This window comes from Canis lupus, chromosome 11, assembly GCF_048164855.1.
Source record: "Canis lupus baileyi chromosome 11, mCanLup2.hap1, whole genome shotgun sequence".
NCBI classification, from domain to species: Eukaryota; Metazoa; Chordata; class Mammalia; order Carnivora; family Canidae; genus Canis; species Canis lupus.
The window spans coordinates 66,080,879-66,101,296 of NC_132848.1; the positions used below are offsets into that span (position 1 = coordinate 66,080,879).

Here is a 20,418-nt window from a genome sequence, read left to right on the forward strand (position 1 = left end):
TAAAAATAGGTGCAAAACTGCCGAGCTGCCCACAGTTAGCATTTATTATTAGAAGATGAATATTCTGTAGACTGTTAAGCTAACTTAAAGCATTAGGTAGACATTAAACACCCAACTCTAGCAATGGAGCTCAGGAATGAGTTCTAGAATAAAAATAAAAATATTAGGAGCCAATTATGTAGTTGAGGCCATAAATGTGGATGGTGAAAAAGAGTGGTAGCTAAAGGAGTTTCGAGACAAGGGGAGGGTTTATTTCTTAAGAGAGAAGAGACATAAACTATCAATTACTCTCATCACTCCTGCATTTGCAACCTCTTCTCCCATCTCCTCCCTTCCAGAGGAATTAGACAGGGCTAGGGCTGCAAAGAGCACAGCGTCAATACTTGGTTTTGGTGCCAACTCAGACTGCAGCTGTGTGTCTGTAAACAGTACAGTTCAGAATTTGTCACAGATGGTGCCAGCCAATGAGAAGGTGTCTAGGTATTCAAAGCAGAGTTTGCTATTTTCTCAGTAGTTAGTAAATATTATATGTCAGTTATTTTCTAACAAAGAAAATTTGGTGGTATACATATTTTAATTACAAAATATTTTTTAACAGTATAGCTCAATACATATGAGTGCATGGTGGATTTGGCATGAACACTGGTTTAACTATGCATCCCCTTCCATAAATATTCCAATGTACACTTATATGAGTTATTTCAAACATCAGTTTTATGGCATGACTTTGTTACAAATTATTCAATATGTGGCGTACTCAAAAAACATTTTAAATTAAAGATATTCAATAAAAGGTTTATTTTTTTTAATTTTTAAATGAGTTTTACTTATTTATTCATGACAGACACAAAGAGAGAGAGATAGAGAGAGAGAGGCAGAGACAGAAGCAGGCTTCATGCAGGGAGCCCGATGTGGGACTTGATCCTGGGCCTCCAGGATCACACCCCGGGCTGCAGGCAGCGCTAAACTGCTGCACCACCAAGGGCTGCCCCAATAAAAGGTTTAATACTCTTATAAAGCAATGGTCAATTCCTGAAAACTAAATTTGCACTGTTAACCTCCTACATGTAAATCAGTGATTATGCTAATAAGGAAATATGTATAATTTTCCCTTAGAAATTGTATTGTTTTTAAACTTCAACAAGTTTGAAACATCTCTAAGGTTTTAAAGTAACTTATCTTATGTTTGATCAAGAAGAAAGAAGTTTTCTTTTCAGCCAGAGTGTCTACTGTATGGTGTTTTATATGCATTTTCTTAGTTAGACCTTAAGAGCAACCATATGAGGTAGTATTTTCCTATTTTCCAAATTTCTTTAATCCCCAAGTCCATCATTTTTGTCAGTACATGCTTCTTTCATTGTAGGGTATTTAAAATCATTTTTTAAAAAGTTCTGAGTGCTCTGCCCCATGTTCCAGGTGCCACAGCTGCCCATGAGGCTCAGAACCTTCCTCTGCAGCTGCCTGTCACCCCGAGGCCAGGGGGAGAGGGCACAGCCAGAACCATGCCGTGAAGATATTCAAACAGCCCATGAAGAAGAACACTTTGGGGAGGGAGAGCTGGCCCCCTGGCAACAACCAGTACCCCCTTGCTAACCATATGCCTCCCGGGACTTAGATCCACCAGCTCCAGCCCAGCCATCAGATCACTGCACTCTCTTGAGAGATCCTGAGCCAGAACTGCCTATCTAAGCCATTGTTAAATATCTGATACAGATAAACTATGAGGATAACAAATGTTTATTTTTTTAAAGTTCTGATTATCCTTTTATTAAATATATAAGCAATTCATTTTGAATGTGGGCAACCTTTCCAGTCTTACCACCAACTCCTTTCCTTTCCCAACAAAATGGAGTACATTATGACTACAAAAGAAATATTCTCTGTTTTACTAAAAGGTAGGGAGAGGCTGGGGGAAAAGGTGACAGAGGAGGGAGAAAGGAAGAGAGGAGAAAGGAAAAAAAACCCCACTCTTTCAAATCTCTCTTACTATCATTCACCACCTTCATGTTAACTTTTCCCTTCTTGGCTCAGCTTTTTTTTTTTTTTTTAATTTTTATTTTATTATTTATTTGAGAGAGAGAGAGAGAGAACACAAACAGGAGGTGTAAGAGAAGAGGGAGAGAGACACTCTCAAGCAGACTCTGTGCCGAGCACAGAGACTGACCCGGTGCTCAAGCTCATGATTCAAGATCATGACCTGAGCCAAAACCAAGAATCAGAGGCTTAATGGACTGTGCCACCCAGGCTGCCCCTTGGCTCACCTTCTTCTAAAACATATCCTAATATATTTTAGAATATATAAATCTTCTTTGTATCCCAATTATTACCTCTTCAGTTTAGAACACCAGTTTATCTTGCATTTCAACTTTTGAGCCATAATCCATTTCCCATAGAAATATAAAATACTTTCAGAATTTTAATATATAATGCATAGTATATAATAGCTAATTTAAATTTTTTAAATATACAAAAATTAGACTATTTTATTTGTCTGAATCTCTTCAAAAACTTCTCATTCCATAGGTCTTAAAGTCTTTATATTGCCTTACATACCCCTATGTGAGTTGGCCCCTATCCTTTCTATGTAATCTTCTTTCACTCCCCCTAGAAAGACAAGTTGTGGTAAAACTGTGAAGACCTTTGAATAAAACACAGCAAATCTGAGCTTTATCCCATATGTCACTAATTTTCAGACATTTTTTCCTGGTAGACCACTTTTTCCTTCAATAAAATACTACACTAACTCTAACATATAAAACTTGTAAAAATAGAGAGTCTGGTTGAAACAAGGTCCAGAGGCCCATCGCAATCATAAATACCAACAGTCCCCTAAGGCCACATGGCTACATATGGGGGGCGGGGGGGACAACCTTTATTTCTCAATTTCTAGTTACAATGCATTGTCTGGATTGACCTTCCATGGCTTAGTTTCTCTCCCACATTTTGTCTTTTAACTCTAATATTTCTTTGATTTTATCTTCCAGATTACTATTTCAGTCTGTAGTTAGATCTATTACATTGTTTTGCTCTTCTAATATAGAGAAGACATACTCTTGAACAACACAGGTTTGAACTACTCAGGTCCACGTATACCAGACTTTTCAATAAACACAGTACAGTACTGTGAATATATTTTCTCTTCCTTACAATTTTAATATATTTTCTCTCTAGCTTACTTTACTGTAAGAACATATACATACATGTAATATACATAGCATATAAAATATGTGTTAATCAACAGTGTGTGTTATCAGTAAGGTTTCCAGTCAACAACAGGCTATTAGTAATTAAGTTTCAAGGAGAGTCAAAAGTTATACTCAGATTTTCAACTGTGGGATCCCTGGGTGGCTCAGCAGTTTAGCGCCTGCCTTTGGCCCAGGGCACGATCCTGGAGTCCCAGGATAGAGTCCCACGTCGGGCTCCCAGCATGGAGCCTGCTTCTCCCTCCTCCTGTGTCTCTGCCTCTCTCTCTCTCTCTCTATCATGAATAAATAAATAAATAAATCTTTTAAAAAAAAAGATTTTCAACTGTGCAGGAGGTCGGCATGCCTAGTCCTCACACTGTTCAAAAGTCAATGATATATAATTTTTAAATTATTTTTAATTTAATTTTATATTTTATTATAACATATTAATATTAAAATAGATTTTTTTAAATTTTAAGTAGGCTCCACACCCAATGTAGGGCTTAAACTCACAACCCTGAGATCAAGAGTTGCATGCTCTACTAACTGAACCAAATACCTCTATTTTATTTATTATTCGTCTTTTTGAAGATTTTATTTATTTAAGAGAGACAGAGCATGAGCCAGAGAGAGCACAAGCAGAAGCAGTCTCCTCAATAAGCAGGGAGACCAATGCAGGGCTCAATCCTAGAACCCTGGGACCATGATCTGAGCTGAAAGCAGACCCTTAATTAAGCGAGTCACCCAGGGGCCTTCCCTGTATTTTTTTAAACCTTAAATCATATGTTTAATTTCAAAGATCATTTGCTCATTGCTTCTTTTGAATTGTTCCATTATCTTCTGGAATCTCTCAAAAATTATTGGTTAGAATATATTTTATATGTTCTTCTGTTCTTTGAATTAAATGTTTCATCCAAATCAGTGGTTTGTTCATCTTCGCTCTTCTTTTCCTGCATTGGTTTTCTTAAGTGTCTGATGATGATCCTTGGCTGTCCATTCATATTTATGAACAAAAATCTAAGTTGATGAGTATACACACAGCTGGCCCAGGTTTTCTCTATAGCCATACAGATATTTCCCCCATTCAGTCTCTTTCCTATACAGGAAGGCTGACTGCTGGTATATTAAGTGGCCAGAGCCACATTAAGATGTGTGGGTAAGCTGAGAAGGCTCCAAGTGACAAAAACAGAGGAAAACAGTTTTACTCTGATTGTGAGTACTCTAACATATTTCCCCCTGGGCAGGACTGTCTTTCATTTTTCCTCCTGTACGCTTCTGTAACATAGATAAGTCCTCCCAAGTTACTTCACGTTCTACTCTTTTCTCATGTCCCTACAGCCACAGTGGAAGCCTTCCTCAGGTAGGTAGTTTACCTTACAAATGGTTTTGAATTTCAGAAATAGACAAATGCTATCCTTAGTATGTGCATGTGTGTGTATGTATGTGTGTGTGTGTGGGGGGGGGTTTGTGTGCGTGTGTCAGAGAGAGAAAGGGAGAGAGGAAAGAATAGAGAATGCATGTGTTGTGAATGATTTGAGGAGAAAGAACTGGGCAAGGAGAAATACTGTCTTCCTATTTAAGGCACATACCTTGAAATGATTACCCCCATTACCAAGAACTTGAAAGTTTTGAGGCTTTCCTTTCATGCACAGTTGTTCTCTGTGCCATTCTGGGCTGTCATTTTCCAGCCTTCAGGCTGTCAATTCCTCACAATTCCTGATGGCACCATTTCGTCTTCCAACAGTGTTGAGAATTTATCTTTTAATTCTTTGGTTCTATAGAATTTGGAAAAGAATGGGAAGTAATGGCATCTCTTCAAAAAGTTATTTAGAACAGGAAAAGGCCCATAAAATATCTATAATTTAAAAGAAAGATATAGTGGACTAACAAAGGTTATAGACCAAATAAAATTCAAATGTCTTGTCATCTGAATCTAGTAATCTGGACCTATCTAAGTTCATCATTTACCACTGTCCTCCTTAGCTCACTACCATCCAGAAACATGGGCTTTCTTTTTGTTTTTCAAAAAATATCAATCTTATTCCTATGAGTTTTTGTGCTCTTCTTTTATGTGGAAATCTGATTCTCATAATTCAGATCTCTGTGCATAGGTCACTTCTTCCTAAAAGTCTCTGCAATGATCACTATGTAAAATAGGACCAATCCCAGTTTCTTCCACGTCATTCTTTTTTATTTTAACTTTACCGAGTTTATCCTATTCTAAGATAATCTTCAATATTTCTTTTACTTATCTGAGTACCTTAACTAACGTAAGTGCTACATAAAGCTGCTTTGTAACATCTCACACTGTATCATAATATTCAATAAATATTTGATAAAGATCTGAGAAGACATAGCCATGATATAAGACCTCAGAAGTCAAGAGAGAAGAGGATAAAAATCAAAGTTGAAGTGTTAGCTATGAAAAGAAATGATATATTTCTGAGATTGATAGAAATGAAAGAAGGATAAATATTAAGATGTTCTGAGGTGTTGGGAGACAATTGTCCATAAATCTCTCAGGTTTCTGCAAAAGAGGTACTGAGGGCCCTTTGTTCTAGACGATCTCTTCAAGGATAACAAATAGCCCTGGAAAATAGAGGTAATGTTTCTTATGGAGCAAAGGGCAGGCATGCTTACTTCCCATTACAAAAAGTTTAGGTTCCCTAAGCTCTTCTGTAATACAACCCACTGCACGTACAGGTATCATCTGGCACTCTTTATGTCACACTAAAGAAACTGGGGATTAGAAAAAAAATGCTAATACTTCACTCTATTGCTATGAATAAAAACTAACCTTCACTCTGACCCAGGAATTTCATGTTTTCTACCAGCTTCCATGAAACTGGCTAACTTAGTAGACTGCAAGTAAGGTAAAATCTCAGACTCTTCATGCTTCTTTTATGTGAGGTAGGGACCAAAAAAGTAAAACACTTTTACTTAATAGTGTAAAGCTTGATAACTTATTTTTTTTCCTAATGAAGAATGAAGAGAGGTCTTCTGTTGAGTAAGACCAAGGGAATAGGGGGAGGCTCAATACAAGTGACTTTAGATAATAAAGTCACTGTGAGAAAAAGGAAAGAAAGCACACTGAAAATGAACAACCTCCACTCCACCCTGTCCCACCAGTTCACAAATACTCTTGATTTCTTTGCCTGATTTATATTAATTTCCTGATTTATATTAATCTTCTCCAGTGTTACAGTTTGATTTGGTTCTGGCCCTGTACTCCTTTTCTGGACTATTTCAGTAATCTCTCCAAAGAACCTCTTTTTGCCCCAACCTAACCTACTGATAGATTAATCTTATCAGATAACGAATCTTATATCATTCTATTTACAAGACACTGAAAATTACAGTACTGCCATGATCACTTTAATTTTTTTTAATTGTGAAATATACATACTAAAGTATAAAACATATAAGCTATTTAACGAATAAAATGAATATCCTTTACTCGCCATTCAGTTTAAGAAACAGAACACTAGGGCAGCCCAGGTGGCTCAGCAGTTTAGCGCCGCCTTCAGCCCAGGGCGTGATCCTGGAGACTCGGGATCGAGTCCCACATCGAGATCCCTGCATGGAGTCTGCTTCTCCCTCTGCCTGTGTCTCTGCCTCTCTCTCTCTGTCTCTCATGAAAAAAAAAAAAAAAAAGAATAGAAAAGAAACAGAACACTACCAGTACCGTAAAACACTCGCACCCCATCCCCAAGTCACATCCCTCCCATTCTCTCCTCCAGACGTGACCTGCACCCTGAATTTTGGGTTACTTTCCTTTACCCAAAATATATCACTACCTATATATGTATCCCTAAAGAATACACTGTTGATGAATGGATAAACAAAATGTGATATATCTATACAATGAAGTATGCTACAGTCTTAAAAGGAATGAAATCATTCTGATTTCATTAAAATCCTCCTATGGCTTCCTATTGCCAAGAGCATAGAGCTTTCAGCATGTCAATCATGGCCTTCATATTCATTTCCCCATTACCTTTCTAGTACTACCTCTAACACCAACCCTAGAACTGTAGCTAAATAACATACGACTTGTTACTTCTAAAGCCTCATACTCTCCTACCTTTTACTATGTTGCCGCTTTACCTGGAATATATTCCCTGCCATTCAGGAGTTTCTTTAAATGTGCTTTTCAGGTGCAACCTCTTCCATGAAGCATTCCTGTTCCCTAGCCAGAGAGTCTTTCCTTCATCTGAAATCACACAGCACTTCATCTGAATTTCCCATATAGGGTGCATTTTCTACCATTATATTTCTACTCTCACTGCCTGATAACCTTTTTAATCACTTTCATCCATTGGTTTCAGTGACCCAGCACTCTCCCCATTTTCAACCTACCTCTCTCCAATTGCTGCTTCTCAGTATTTTTCACTGGTTCTTCCTCTGTCCATCTCTTAAATATTGGATTCCTCAGGATCCTACTCAAGAGTCCTCCGAGATCTCTTTATACCCTCCCTGCAAAACTCCTCATCTATTCCAAATACTACCTACATGCTGATGACTTTTAGTCACCAGCCCTCATTTCTCTCCTGAGCAGCTTGTTTATATATCCACCTCCTATTACCCATCTTCCACATTAACTTGAGGTTCACCATTATAAAACTGAATCCATATTCTTCCTTTTCTGAATCCTTCCATGATCCCAATCACATTAAATGGAAGCACTATCCACCTAGTTACTTAAGTTAGAAACTTGAGTGTTACCTTTACTACTATTTATTTCTTCCACATACCCCACATCTTATCAATTACCAACTCTGTTGCTGTTACTAGTTAAAATTTCATAAATTCATCTAGTTCTTTTCATCTCTACTGCTACCAAAATAGTTTATGGCTCAAACACATCTCAACCAATTACCCAGAATGTCCTTACACTTTATATCCTTGTCTCTAATCTAACTTCTCCCAACCCACTCTTCCTTCTGTCAGCAAAACCCTTCCAAACAGCAACAAGAATCATGTCATTTCTCTGAAAAGCCTTAATGACTTTCCATCGCACTAAGGATGAAATTCCAATAATACCTAAGACCATGCATGAAATAGTCCTTGCTCACACCTCTGGCTTCATCTCTGAACACTGAAGTTCTAGAGTCCCATGAGACATGCCACATTCTCTAGCTCCTCTTTCCTTTGTACATACTTTATGTGAAATACACTTAGCTACCCCCACATCTTTTTCCCTTTTAACACTTCACCTCAGGCTAACCCTTATACATGTTATGCCTCAGGTTAGCCAAAACTTTCTCCAGGAAGCTTTCCCCAATACCAGACTCCACTAAGATTTGGTTAGATGGCCAAACCTAATTCCACTACAGGTACTTTCAGAGTACCCTGTATATTCCTCACTCACAGTACTCATCAATTTACATACTTAGATTTACCTATTTACTTGTCTGTGTCCCCCACAAGACTGAAATTGACTTGTGCCCTGATAGGTAATTTAATTACTCTTATAGAACATGGTAGATGTTTTATAAATATTTGTTGTCAAATGAATGAATGTTTTATCTCTGCTAAATAAGAAGGTATGTCCCCCAATGGCAAAATCTGAGTATGATAAATCTGCAATCACTATATGCTATGTTCAAAGAAACAAGAATTTTAAAAATTTTCACAAAGGTCAAGTAAGGCTTAAATTTCAAAGAACATGATCTGCATTCAAAAGTTTAACTCAAAATGCTAAGAAGGAACCTCAATCCAGACTCCTGCCTTTAATCAAGTAAAATATAATCAATTTGTCAATTATATATGACCAAGTACTTATAAACTGTTAATAACATTATTTAAAGTAACATGTGAAATTACAAAATTAGACATATGGAATCCCAAATAAGGTGTAAAAATAAAAACTGACTCTAAGAGGCATCCGTATTGGCAAAGAAATTCAATCATCACTATTTGCAAATAACAGGTATATACAAAAGAAGGAAACTGGACCACCTCCTTACACCACAGGCAAAAATAAACTCAAGTGGACTAAAGACCTAAATATGAGACCTGAAACTATAAAAATCCTAGAAGAGAACACAGGCAGTAATGTCTCTAACATCAGCCATAGTAACATTTTTCTAGGCATGTCTCCTAAGGCAAAGGGAACAAAAGTAGAGCAGCTCTGGTGGCCTAGCAGTTTAGCGCCGCCTGCAGCCCGGGGTGTGATCCTGGAGACCCGGGATTGAGTCCCAAGTCGGGCTTCCTGCAAGTAGCCTGCTTCTCCCTCTGTCTGTGTCTCTCTCTCTCTCTCTGAATAAATAAATAAATCTTAAAAAAAAAAAAAAAAAAAAGGAAACAAAAGTAAAACCACTGGGACTACATAAAAATAAAAAGTTTTTTTGCACAAAGAAAGAAACCAAAGACAAAACAAAAAGGCAACCTACTGAATGGGAGAAGATATTTGCAAATGACATATCCAATAAGGGGTTTATATCCAAAACATAAAGAACTTACACAACTCAACACTAAGAAAAACTCCAAGTAATCTAATTAAAAATGGTCAGAGAACCTGAAGAGACAGTTGTCCAAAGAAGACACATAGATGGCCAACCAAATATGAAAAGATGGAAGAAAAAAAAAAAAGATGGAAGATGCAAATCAAAACCATGAGATATCCCCTAACTCCTGTCAGAATGGCATTTATCAAAAAGATAAAAAATAACAAATGTTGTTGATAAGAATGTGGAGAAAAGGGAACGCTCACACACTGTCAGTGGGAATGTAAACTGGTTTAGCCACTGTGGAAAACAAAATGGAGGTTCCTCAAAAAATTAAAAATAGAAATACCATATTATCCAATAATTCCACTACTGAGTGTTTACTCCATACAAATAAAAAAAAAACTAATTTGGAAGGATACATGTACCCCTATGTTTATTGCAGCATTATTTATGATAGTCCAGATCTGGAAGCAAGCCAAGCATCCATTGTTAGAAAATGGATAAGGAAGAAGGGCTGTGTGCATGTGTGTGTGTGTGTACTTATATTTTATAGCCATAAAAAAAAGATGAGATTGTGCCATTCGCAACAACATAGACCCAGAGGGTATTACGCTAAGTGAAATAGATGAAAAAAAGACAAATACCATATGATTTCACTCATATGTAGAATCTGAAACAACAAACAAAAAACAGAATCACAGAAATGACGGTTCCCAGAGGGGAGGGAGTTTAGGAGGGATAGGCAAAATGGGTGAAAGAAAGTGGGGGATACAAATTTCCAGTTATGAAATGAATAAGTCATGGGAATAAAAGGATCAGCATAAGGAATATAGTCAATGACATTTGTAATAGTGTTGTATGGTGACAGATGGTAGCTACACTGTGGTGAACATAGATAGCAGAAAGTATCACTAAAAAGCTACATCTGAAAGTAATGATGTACTATATGTTGGCTAACTGAATTTAAACTTTAAAAAAGGTAGCATAAAGTATGAACTTGTGGAATCACTATGTTGTACACCTGAAACTAATGTAATACCATGTGCCAATGACACTCAAATAAAATAATTCATTAAAAATAAAAATCAGGGCAGCCCCGGTGGCACAGCGGTTTAGCGCCGCCTGCAGCCCAGGGCATGATCCTAGAGACCCGGGATTGAGTCCCACATCGGGCTCTCTGTGTGGTGCCTGCTTCTCCCTCTGCCTGTGTCTCTGCCTCTCTCTCTCTCTGTCTCTATGAATAAATAAAATAAGATCTTTAAAAAAATAAAAAATAAAAAAATAAAAATCAACTCACTACATATGAACTGGTTTACTAATATGCTAATGTAGAAAAATAAGACATTGAGAAATATGACTATCTGGTAGATATCACTGTAATCTACTTGAGTTTAGAGCCTTTCATCTTAACATACTTTAAACCATCACTTAAAAATTAAAAATTCACTTTTGACAAATTGCTTTGGGTACTCAAAGGGAGAGAAATTCATGCAAGCAAGGTTGTCCAGCTATGAAGATGATTTCTATACCCCAACAATTTTAGCATATATTACTGACATAAGTCTGTTTTAAATATACTACATCATCCTGTATATTTTCCTTATAGCTTAATACAAATCATCAAAATCACTAGTGTCAACACCTCCTTTAAAAGCATTCATTCATGTCTCATTCAAGGAAAATATTTTTAAAGCACATACTATTTTGACATGTATTTTCAAACTAACAAGATTTCAGCAATTTATTAAGGGTTTACAGTTTTTAAAGTAGTAAAGCTAGCAGAAAAGATGAAACTAGTCTGATAGAATTTCACTCTCCAATGGTTCTGAGAGTCAGAATCCTATCACTGCTAATGAAGTAACATTTAAGAAAAGTAAATTATTTATTCATGGAAATCACTTTTATTTTGTACTGAGATATATGAGGTGAGATGCAAAATAACTCTGTGGTTAGTGTAGATATTTTCAAACAATATAGGCTTAGTCATTAGAATTCTTGGGCTGGAGGCACCTGGGTGGTTCAGTTGGTTAAGCAGCTGGATCGATTTCATCTCAGGTCATGATCTCAGGTCCTGGCATGGAGCCCCACATCCAGCTCTGTGCTCAGCAGGGAGTCTGCTTGAGGACTCTCTCTCTCCCTATCCCCCTGCCCACCCCTCCCCATGCTCTCTCTCTCAAATAAACAAATATTTAAAAAAATCATGGACTTGTATCTATTTCTCAGACTTTTCTCAATTTTCCTCTTTGCAATTCCTGAACACAAGTCACCCAGAACTTATAAACTGCTAAAGAATATTGTTTCATCATCTGTTGCTGAAATATTTTTTTTAATTTTTACTTATTTATTCATGAGAGAGAGAGAGGCAGAGACACAGGCAGAGGGAGAAGCAGGCTCCATGCAGGGAGCCCGATGTGGGACTCGATCCTGGGTCTCCAGGATCAGGCTTTGGGCCAAAGACGGCGCTAAACCACTGAGCCACCCAGGCTGCCCTGTTGCTGAAATATTTAAAGGAAAACTCTTTTTAGCAAAAATAGTATTTGATAAGAGGTGAAGCTTTTCCCAAATATATGCAATTATTATTTTTATTTGTCTTTTCTTCTAAGACAGTGAACTCACAATTTACACTTGTATAGAAAACAGTTATCTCACTGCAGTTTTGCTAATTTTTGACAACTAAAACCCCTCTTTTCACTTGAAGTAAAAACTATACATATATAGCAAGGTAAAAGCAGTTAAAATTCTTTCACATTGCCAAAACTTCTATAACATATAGTAAGAATAAGCTAATAAGTATGCTGAATAAAGTCTGCTCCACAAATGATGGTTAAAAATTATGTCTAGTAATACTTTGATTACTCCAAGTATTATCAAGCTAATTTTTAGTAGTGCATTTCTTTCTAATAGTTGGAACTATTATCTACAGGCAATCAGAGAATGAGAACCAACAATTTTAGTAAATAATGTCATTTATTGATAGATGAACAGATAGGTAGATAATAGCTAATAAATCACTTCTTCAGTGACTCAGGACATGCTTTGTATTCCCTATTTCTTTTTTTAAGATTTTAATCATTTATTCATGAGAGACACACACAGAGAGAGCCAGAGACACAGACAGAGGAAGAAGCAGGCTCCATGCAGGAAGCCCTATGCCAGACTCGATCCCAAGACTCCAGGATCATGCCCTGAGCTGAATGAAGGCAGATGCTCAACCGCTGAGCCACCCGGCATCCCAGTATTCCCTATTTCTTAAATACTCTAAAAACTTCATTTTTATTGTTATTCTAAATAGAAGCAAGGCATTCTATTAAAAGGTTATGTTCCAGTAGCTTTGTAGTAAGTACTCTTTTGAAAAGCAACTAAGTTTAAAAACAACTTGCCTTTAAAAATCTATATAGTAATTGTTTCTATATCACTATTTAAGGTGGCTTAAAGATGATGTGCACAATTCTATTCAATACAAAAACAAGTTTCCGATATTAAGAAATATTATTTAATTTACAAATTATTTTTATAAACAAGACAAATATTTATTTGACCTCTGTTAACATTCCTCTAAAACATCAAAATATTTGTTTTTCTTTTATAATGAGGTTAAACTCCTATAAAGTTAGGTTACTAATAGCTAGTATAAACAAACTAATCTAATGAATTAAAAGAAGGTATAGAATTCATAAAGTTTATCACATAAAATGTTCACTTCTAGAGCAACTAATTATATACACACTCTGTTCAAGTAAAGCAAGTAGAGAAAGCAGCTTGCTGATATGAAAGCCTCCTCTGACGGTTCCCTGAGGGATAGACATGGATAGTACTCGCAAGAGGCACCTCTAACCCTTCAGAAATAAAGGAATGTGAATAGTGGGCCAGAAAGCATGTAAGAGTATCTTTTCTTTCTATTAATATGTCTCTATATGCGATTGTTTATTTTCAACAGAAAATGAAGAAAAGCAGTAGGTTTCACTGTAACTATTTTTCTAATTAAAACATGAATAAATTCTGTATTTCAGTTTTTAATTTATCCCATTTTGATTTCTTAAGCATTGAAACTCAAATAGGTTTCAGTAATGCTTCATCATTTTCCAAACTGCACCAAAGAGCTCTTACTGTCAGGATTTATAATTCAATATAGCATGTAATAAAGTAAGTAATAATCATACATGGTATTGTATTTTACGTAATTCTTAAATGTATAATGTTGAAAAAAACTTCAGGTTACTTTCATGTTGTTTTATAATATTTGTTTGTTTTTTCAAAATCATTTAACATTATGAAATATATAGAACAAATGTTAAAATATATAGCAAATATTTTGATTTTGCATCAGTTGGTACTAAAGTAGCAAATGCTAGGTTTCTGCCCTTTTCTCACCCCTTCTCTGATCGACAAATACATTACTAAAAGGTTTAATAGGGTAGAAGAATCTTATAAAAGCCAAGGCAAGTTAATAATTTCAAAGTAATGAGAACATGATCCAATATGTTTTTTTAAACACCACTGTCAAATTTCTTTGGGCTAAATTTTTGGTCAGCATGTGAGAATTAGCCATAGCAATCCTATTACCCTAATGAGTGTTCTATGTGTAACTCCCCACACATCAACATAGGTCTTGCACATTTTCTTTCAAATATCTAAATAAATATGTACATATATAACACAAAATCAAATTCTTTATAAAACTTTAACAAACTTATGTAACATACACAGATATGCATATTTACACATTATATATATATATATATATATATATATATACACTACACACACACACTTATATCTCTACACTCTACCAATCTTTTACATAGCTAGGAAGCTGAGTTATAGTCATTAAAAGGATTATCCAAAATAAATGCCTGCATAGCAGTATCTTGAACGGGGTCTGAATGAGCTATATATTTAACAGAGCATGTCAAATGTGAGGATTCCCATTCTTAAGACTATATGTATTACTTAAATGAAACTGTTTGAAGCCTGAATACCACATTCAATAATACAAGCCTGGGAAGGAAGTATTTTTTTTCTTCCTGAAGTGAATTTGATGCTTCTGAAAGACTGACAGATTTGGAAGAAAAAGTATAGCTTTAGACTAAATTAAGTATTCACAGAACAAACACTGCAGCTGCAAGAGCAATTCAAATTTCCTATCACCAATGTTTCAGTCCTCTTTTTAAAAGAATGATTTCTGAGGTCAGAGGTCACTCCCATTTTCATGGCTATTCAACCCCCTGGCTAATATAGCTAACATGGGTACCATTAAATAGGGACAACTATGATAATGGATATATCTGCAGGAACAGCAAGTCATTTTATAAAGGCTGCCAACTACTATAAATATAGTGATTTTTCAATTCCATAAATTGTTTCTATAACATTTCATCTAAAACTGGCTTACATGACTAAAATACTAATCTGTATTTTTTAAACAAAATATTAATTACATGTTACATTCCAAAAGTTTCAAAGGGGACTGCGAAAATAAATTTAAAATAAAAATATATAGCATCAAATGAGCCATGAGCAATGGCTCAGCTGGCTGGACTCTGATGTATGTGTATCTGTCTATGAACACATACACCCATTTTCCAAAAAGAAGGAAAATGACTTTATTCATAAGAATGAAATAATATTACCTCAAAATAGAAATATCAAAGATTCAAAAGAGAAACACTAAAGGTGGCAGTCTTTTTTTTTTTTTTTTTATGATAGTCACACAGAGAGAGAGAGAGGCAGAGACATAGGCAGAAGGAGAAGCAGGCTCCATGCACCGGGAGCCCAATGTGGGATTCGATCACCGGGTCTCCAGGATCGCGCCCTGGGCCAAAGGCAGGCACCAAACCGCTGCGCCACACAGGGATCCCTAAAGGTGGCAGTCTTGAAGAGAAGTATTATAATGTTAACAAGAAAAAATTTCATATAACATAAATCTAAATTTCTGAAAATGTTATAATCTTTGCATAGTACATGGAAATTTAGTTTTAAAATAAAGTTGTCTCAGTACATTAAATGAAACTTAAAATCAGTTTTGTGTAACTGTACCTGATAGAGAATATGATTCAATTAGAAAAATAACATGTAAAAATGCAATATAGTTTGTGTAATTCTGTCATTTATAGAAGCCTACTGAAGTAGGCTACTTAAATTGATTCTGATTTTTCTGTGATTACTGGTGAATGTTTCAAAATGATAAGATAGTTTTATTTTTTGCTTCCTAAATAAAGATATTTAAATACAAATGTAACAGAAACATTATTCATTAAATTGGTGGAAGATATAAATGACTTTTTTTAATTCCAAAAAGAAGTGTATCTCAAGTTGGAAAAAAGCTTAAAAGGGGAGGGGGGGGACTTTCAGAATTAAGACTTAAAACTTTAAATATTTATCTGTAGAGGAATATTTTCTTTTCTTCTCTTTAATATACACATAAATCAACAATCATTTTTCTTCTTTTTAAAGATTTTTATTTATTTATTCATGAGAGACACAGAGAGGGAGAGAGAGAGGCAGAGACACAGGCAGAGGGAGAAGCAGGCTCCATGCAGGAGCCCGATGTGGGACTCGATCCAGGGTCTCCAGGATCACGCCCTGGGCAGCACTAAACCGCTGAGCCACCCATGCTGCCCAACAATCATTTTTCATTTCAGAAACTCAATCCTCAATTTACTAATTTAATGACCTGAACCTACATGAGGATGCAAGGTTGTTGGGATTTTTTAATGGATAAAAGAAAACAAAATACACCAGGAGGAAAGCTACTTTTCAAGTTTTAACTGATCAACAATCACTTGGTAAGATGAAATATTACATATGACTGCTGAAATCCTATGGTATTTTAGAATTATTTAAATAGTACAGTGCAAGCCTATTTAGTTATAGTCGTAGAACAATTCAATATTGAAATATTTATAGAAAACCAAATTGTATCACTTTTCTTTTTTGTTTTTTGTGGAGCTATTTTCTTTCTATAGTTAGTTGAGCTTAAAATGCAATGTAAACAGTACACAGATATTTTGAGGCCTTTGTAATCTAAATCACAAGATAGGCTCCATTTGCATCCCAGAACAACTAATAAAAGAGCAAGATTCATCCATGTATTTTAGTATTTAATAATTCCAAAGTTTCTTCAAACCAGAATTCTAATTTCATCCCCGTCTTCCAAAACACTAAAAAAAACCTTCCAATACTTCATTATATGGTCCTTGCACAATTGCACCACCTAGTGTTCACCAGACAATAAACCTACAAAGTTAGTAAAGCTTTCTCAGTATTTAGAAAACAAAAACCACCACCATTACCATCAAGACACCACAGTACTACATCAACCAACCAAACTTTCATTTGTTACCTTTGTTTGACTTATAAAATTGTAATAGATTGAGATGCATTAAAATGCTATATTTTGGGATTTAAATAATCTAAATGTATTCTGAGGTAGGCTCACAATTCTGAAAATAATGTATTTCAAATGTGCTCAAACTGATTATATATTACCTCAAAAAGAATCACGTTTTAAAATCTAGAGTGTGTTTCTATGGCAAAATTAACAAAGACAAATGAGAATGGTGAGTGGCTTCTTCATAGTCAAAGGCAGTGATAAAGCTTCTCTTATATTCTACTTCTTTGGCTTCCTGGGGGTAACAGGGTAGGCTCTTGTTCCTGTTCTCCACCCAGAATTACATTTTAAAGACTATTTAACTATGTATAAGAAAGACACGCTACTAGGGAGCCTGGGTGCCACCAGTGGTTAAGCATCTTGACTCTTGGTTTCTTCGTTTTGGCTCAGGCCCTGATCTCAGGGTTTTGAGATCAAGCCCCATGTTGGGTTCTGTGCTCAACATGGAGTCTGCTTTAGACTCTCTCTCCCACTCCCTGCCCCTAGTTTCTTTCCCTCTCTTTTTCAAGTAAATATATAAATCTTTAAAAAAAAAAAAAAGACATACTACTATATTTATACTACTATAATTACTTCCTCAGTAAATATTAGAGTTTTTGGAATTAGTGTTCTTGTTATATTGTTGAGCAACAACTTCTTTAAATGTGCATCCATGGATGATAAAATATCAGCTAAATTTCCAATATTAACCTCACACTTATTTAATAATATACATGATGATTATAAGTCATATTTCCTGCTCTACATGATAATCAAACATAAATGACAAACTGTTCACATGAATTACTATAATCAACATTGCCTTTATAGTCAAAACCAAACATTTTTAAGGTAAATTGGAGGGAGAGAAAGGGAAATCCAGGTGGAACAGAAAGGTACTCTAAGGCCCTACCAAAGACATCAGTTCTATTATTTATACTTGGAGAGACAAACCTATTCCTTTTCTAGCAGCAGGGTGCCACGGTTGTAGATTACAGAATTCCCTGGCTGGTAAGTATACCAGTCCTCCAACTTGCCAACCTCCAGTGTTGAAAGCCAGGAGAGAGCCAAATACACTTTGGCTTAGAATAGTAGTTAGTGTTAAAGTGTGTTAAAATGTGCCTGTGTGTGTGTGCGTGTGCATGTGTGTGTGTATGTGTGTATGTGTGTGTGTGTGAGAAAGAGAGAGACGGGGAGGGGGGTGGGAAGGGAGAGGAAGACAGAGGCATGAAAATGGAGGGCTTCAATCCAAACTGAAAACTAGTCTAGGTTCCCCACTTAAACAGGAGAAGCATGCAATCAAATCTTTGGATAGGGTCTATTTCCCTTTGTTCTCCAGCACTAGGCCTCTATCATCATTCATTTTCTTATCTCTTAAATCCATCCTGTGATAATCTACCCTTTCTTTTGTCTTTGGATATTTTAATTTTCAAATTCCTAAGCTGAAGGGTATGATCTATATACTTTGTCTAAAGCTGAACATAGAAATGATCCAAGTGATATTTTTGGCCACAATATCAAGCAGAGCTCAGATCCACCTGAAAACATTTAAGTGTTTATGGAACACCTCATAATCCCTAAAGACTGAAAGTACATAAAAATATGACACCTCCAAGGCAAAAAAATGGGACACTGGTCTGCAAAGGTTTACTCGTCTAGCTCCTCTAGTTGCTTCTGACATTATTCATTAGATCGCTGTTACTTGGCATGAGAATTGGGCTCTATGGTAACAAATGCAAAAGTAATGAAATGTGGCTATGGCTCAAAAACTTTTTCTAACTTATATAAAACTTACTAAAAACTTTCCCTTTGCTATACTGGTCCAGAGATCCCATGATCCTAGAGGCCAAATCATAATAAAGTCTCTCAAGATTCTGAAAGTCATGGCTTTTAAGATCCTGGGCCTAACCTAGAATCCCATGGCACCACAACCAATAAAATGTTATGAGATACTATGTTCAGTGAAGCAGAATGATTGTAAAGGATGCTTGTGAGAAGTTTAGCTTATAATTAGGTCAATAGAAAGAAGAGATGAGGGCGTTATTTATTCCAATTCCTCCTGCACAATAAATGAAAGTGGTTAATGCTAAAAAAATGTTTTTATGCATAAGATATGTGGTAATAGATAATTCAGGACCTTAAATATAAACTCAGAGAAAAAGAGTAATGTAACTTTTAAATTCAAGAGAAAAGGCAGAATGTAGTCCTGTCCAACGTAGGGAATGTAATAAATAACCATTCCCATTGTAAAGCTTGAACTCTGAAGTACTACATCTCAGTGTAAAAACAAAACAGAAGTAAACCCACCCAACCCCTCTAATCCCTAGAGGACATCAAAGAAAGTTGCTTGGGACTAAAGGGGAAGCCAAAGGATCCTGCTCCCAAGAAAGTGCAGCCTGAAGTCAGCCATCACATAGAAATACAGTCCAAATTCTCTTAACGTGGGTATTCAATGCATTTTAGGTTTTGAATTTAGTCCAAAGTGGTCCCAGATCAGTAAGTGATTTCTACGGCAGAAGCAAACAAAATTCCTCTTGAAGGAATGAATACACACTTTCATTTCAGACTTCAAAGAGTTCCAATTAATTTTTCAAATAAAGAATGACATAATACAATATGAATAAGAATCAACAAAGGCAACAGAAAGCAGAAACAACTCAAAGAGATAGTATGTCGGAAATACTAGGCACAGGTAATAAAATACCTATCCTTATATTTAAAGAAATAAAAACTCAAGTTGAAAATACTGCAGAGAATAGTAAACTATTTTTTAAAGGACAAATTTTAGAAAAAAATAAAACTCCACGAAATAAAAAAAATTAATTGAAATTAAAAACTCAATGGAAAAAATTAACAGAATAAATAGCTGGAGGGGCGCCTGGGTAGCTCAGTTCAGAGACTGACTCTTGGTTTCGGCTCAGGTCATGATCTTGGGATCCTGGAATCAAGCCGTGTCCGGCTCAGTATCCAACATGGAGTCTGCTTGTCCCTCTCCCTCTGCTTCTCTTCCCACTCTCTCTCTCTCAAAAAAATAAATAAAATCTTTTTTAAAAAGTGGGGGGCACCTGGGCAGCTCAATGGTTGAGGGTCTGCCTTTAGCTCATGTCATGGGATTGAGTCCCGCCCGCATCAGGCTCCCCATGGGAAGCCTGCTTCTCCTTCTACCTATGTCTTTATCTCTCTCTCTGTCTCTCATGATAAATAAATAAAACCTCTAAAAAAAACCCAAAAAAACAAAAAACCTTAGACTACAAAGTGAGAAATTACTTAGTATGTCTGATTATTGCTCAGAAACAATAGGAGAGATTGGGACAGTGGCAAAATTTGAAGAAATATAAAGAAATTTCTCACACTGATGAAAAACAATAATCTACAGATTCAAAAAGCTCAACAAATCTAAAGCTGGATTTAA

General features: G+C 35.9%; 1 protein-coding gene across 17 annotated transcripts in view; it reads right to left on the bottom strand.

Annotated features, from left to right (window-relative positions):
* Nucleotides 1–20,418, bottom strand: part of WDPCP (WD repeat containing planar cell polarity effector) — a 429,099-nt gene that overhangs the window by 339,292 nt on the left and 69,389 nt on the right. For 3 of the 17 annotated variants that reach the window (XM_072768563.1, XM_072768575.1, XM_072768577.1), the window contains exon 1: nucleotides 4,775–4,931. The exons of 6 other annotated variants lie outside the window; for them this stretch is intronic. In XM_072768563.1, the coding sequence (XP_072624664.1) occupies nucleotides 4,775–4,831 (57 nt within the window). In that variant the 5' untranslated portion in view covers nucleotides 4,832–4,931. Of the gene's footprint in view, nucleotides 1–4,774; nucleotides 4,937–20,418 lie in introns of those variants that run through there. 8 more of the 17 variants (XM_072768564.1, XM_072768561.1, XM_072768565.1 and 5 more) reach the window with 6 other exon arrangements.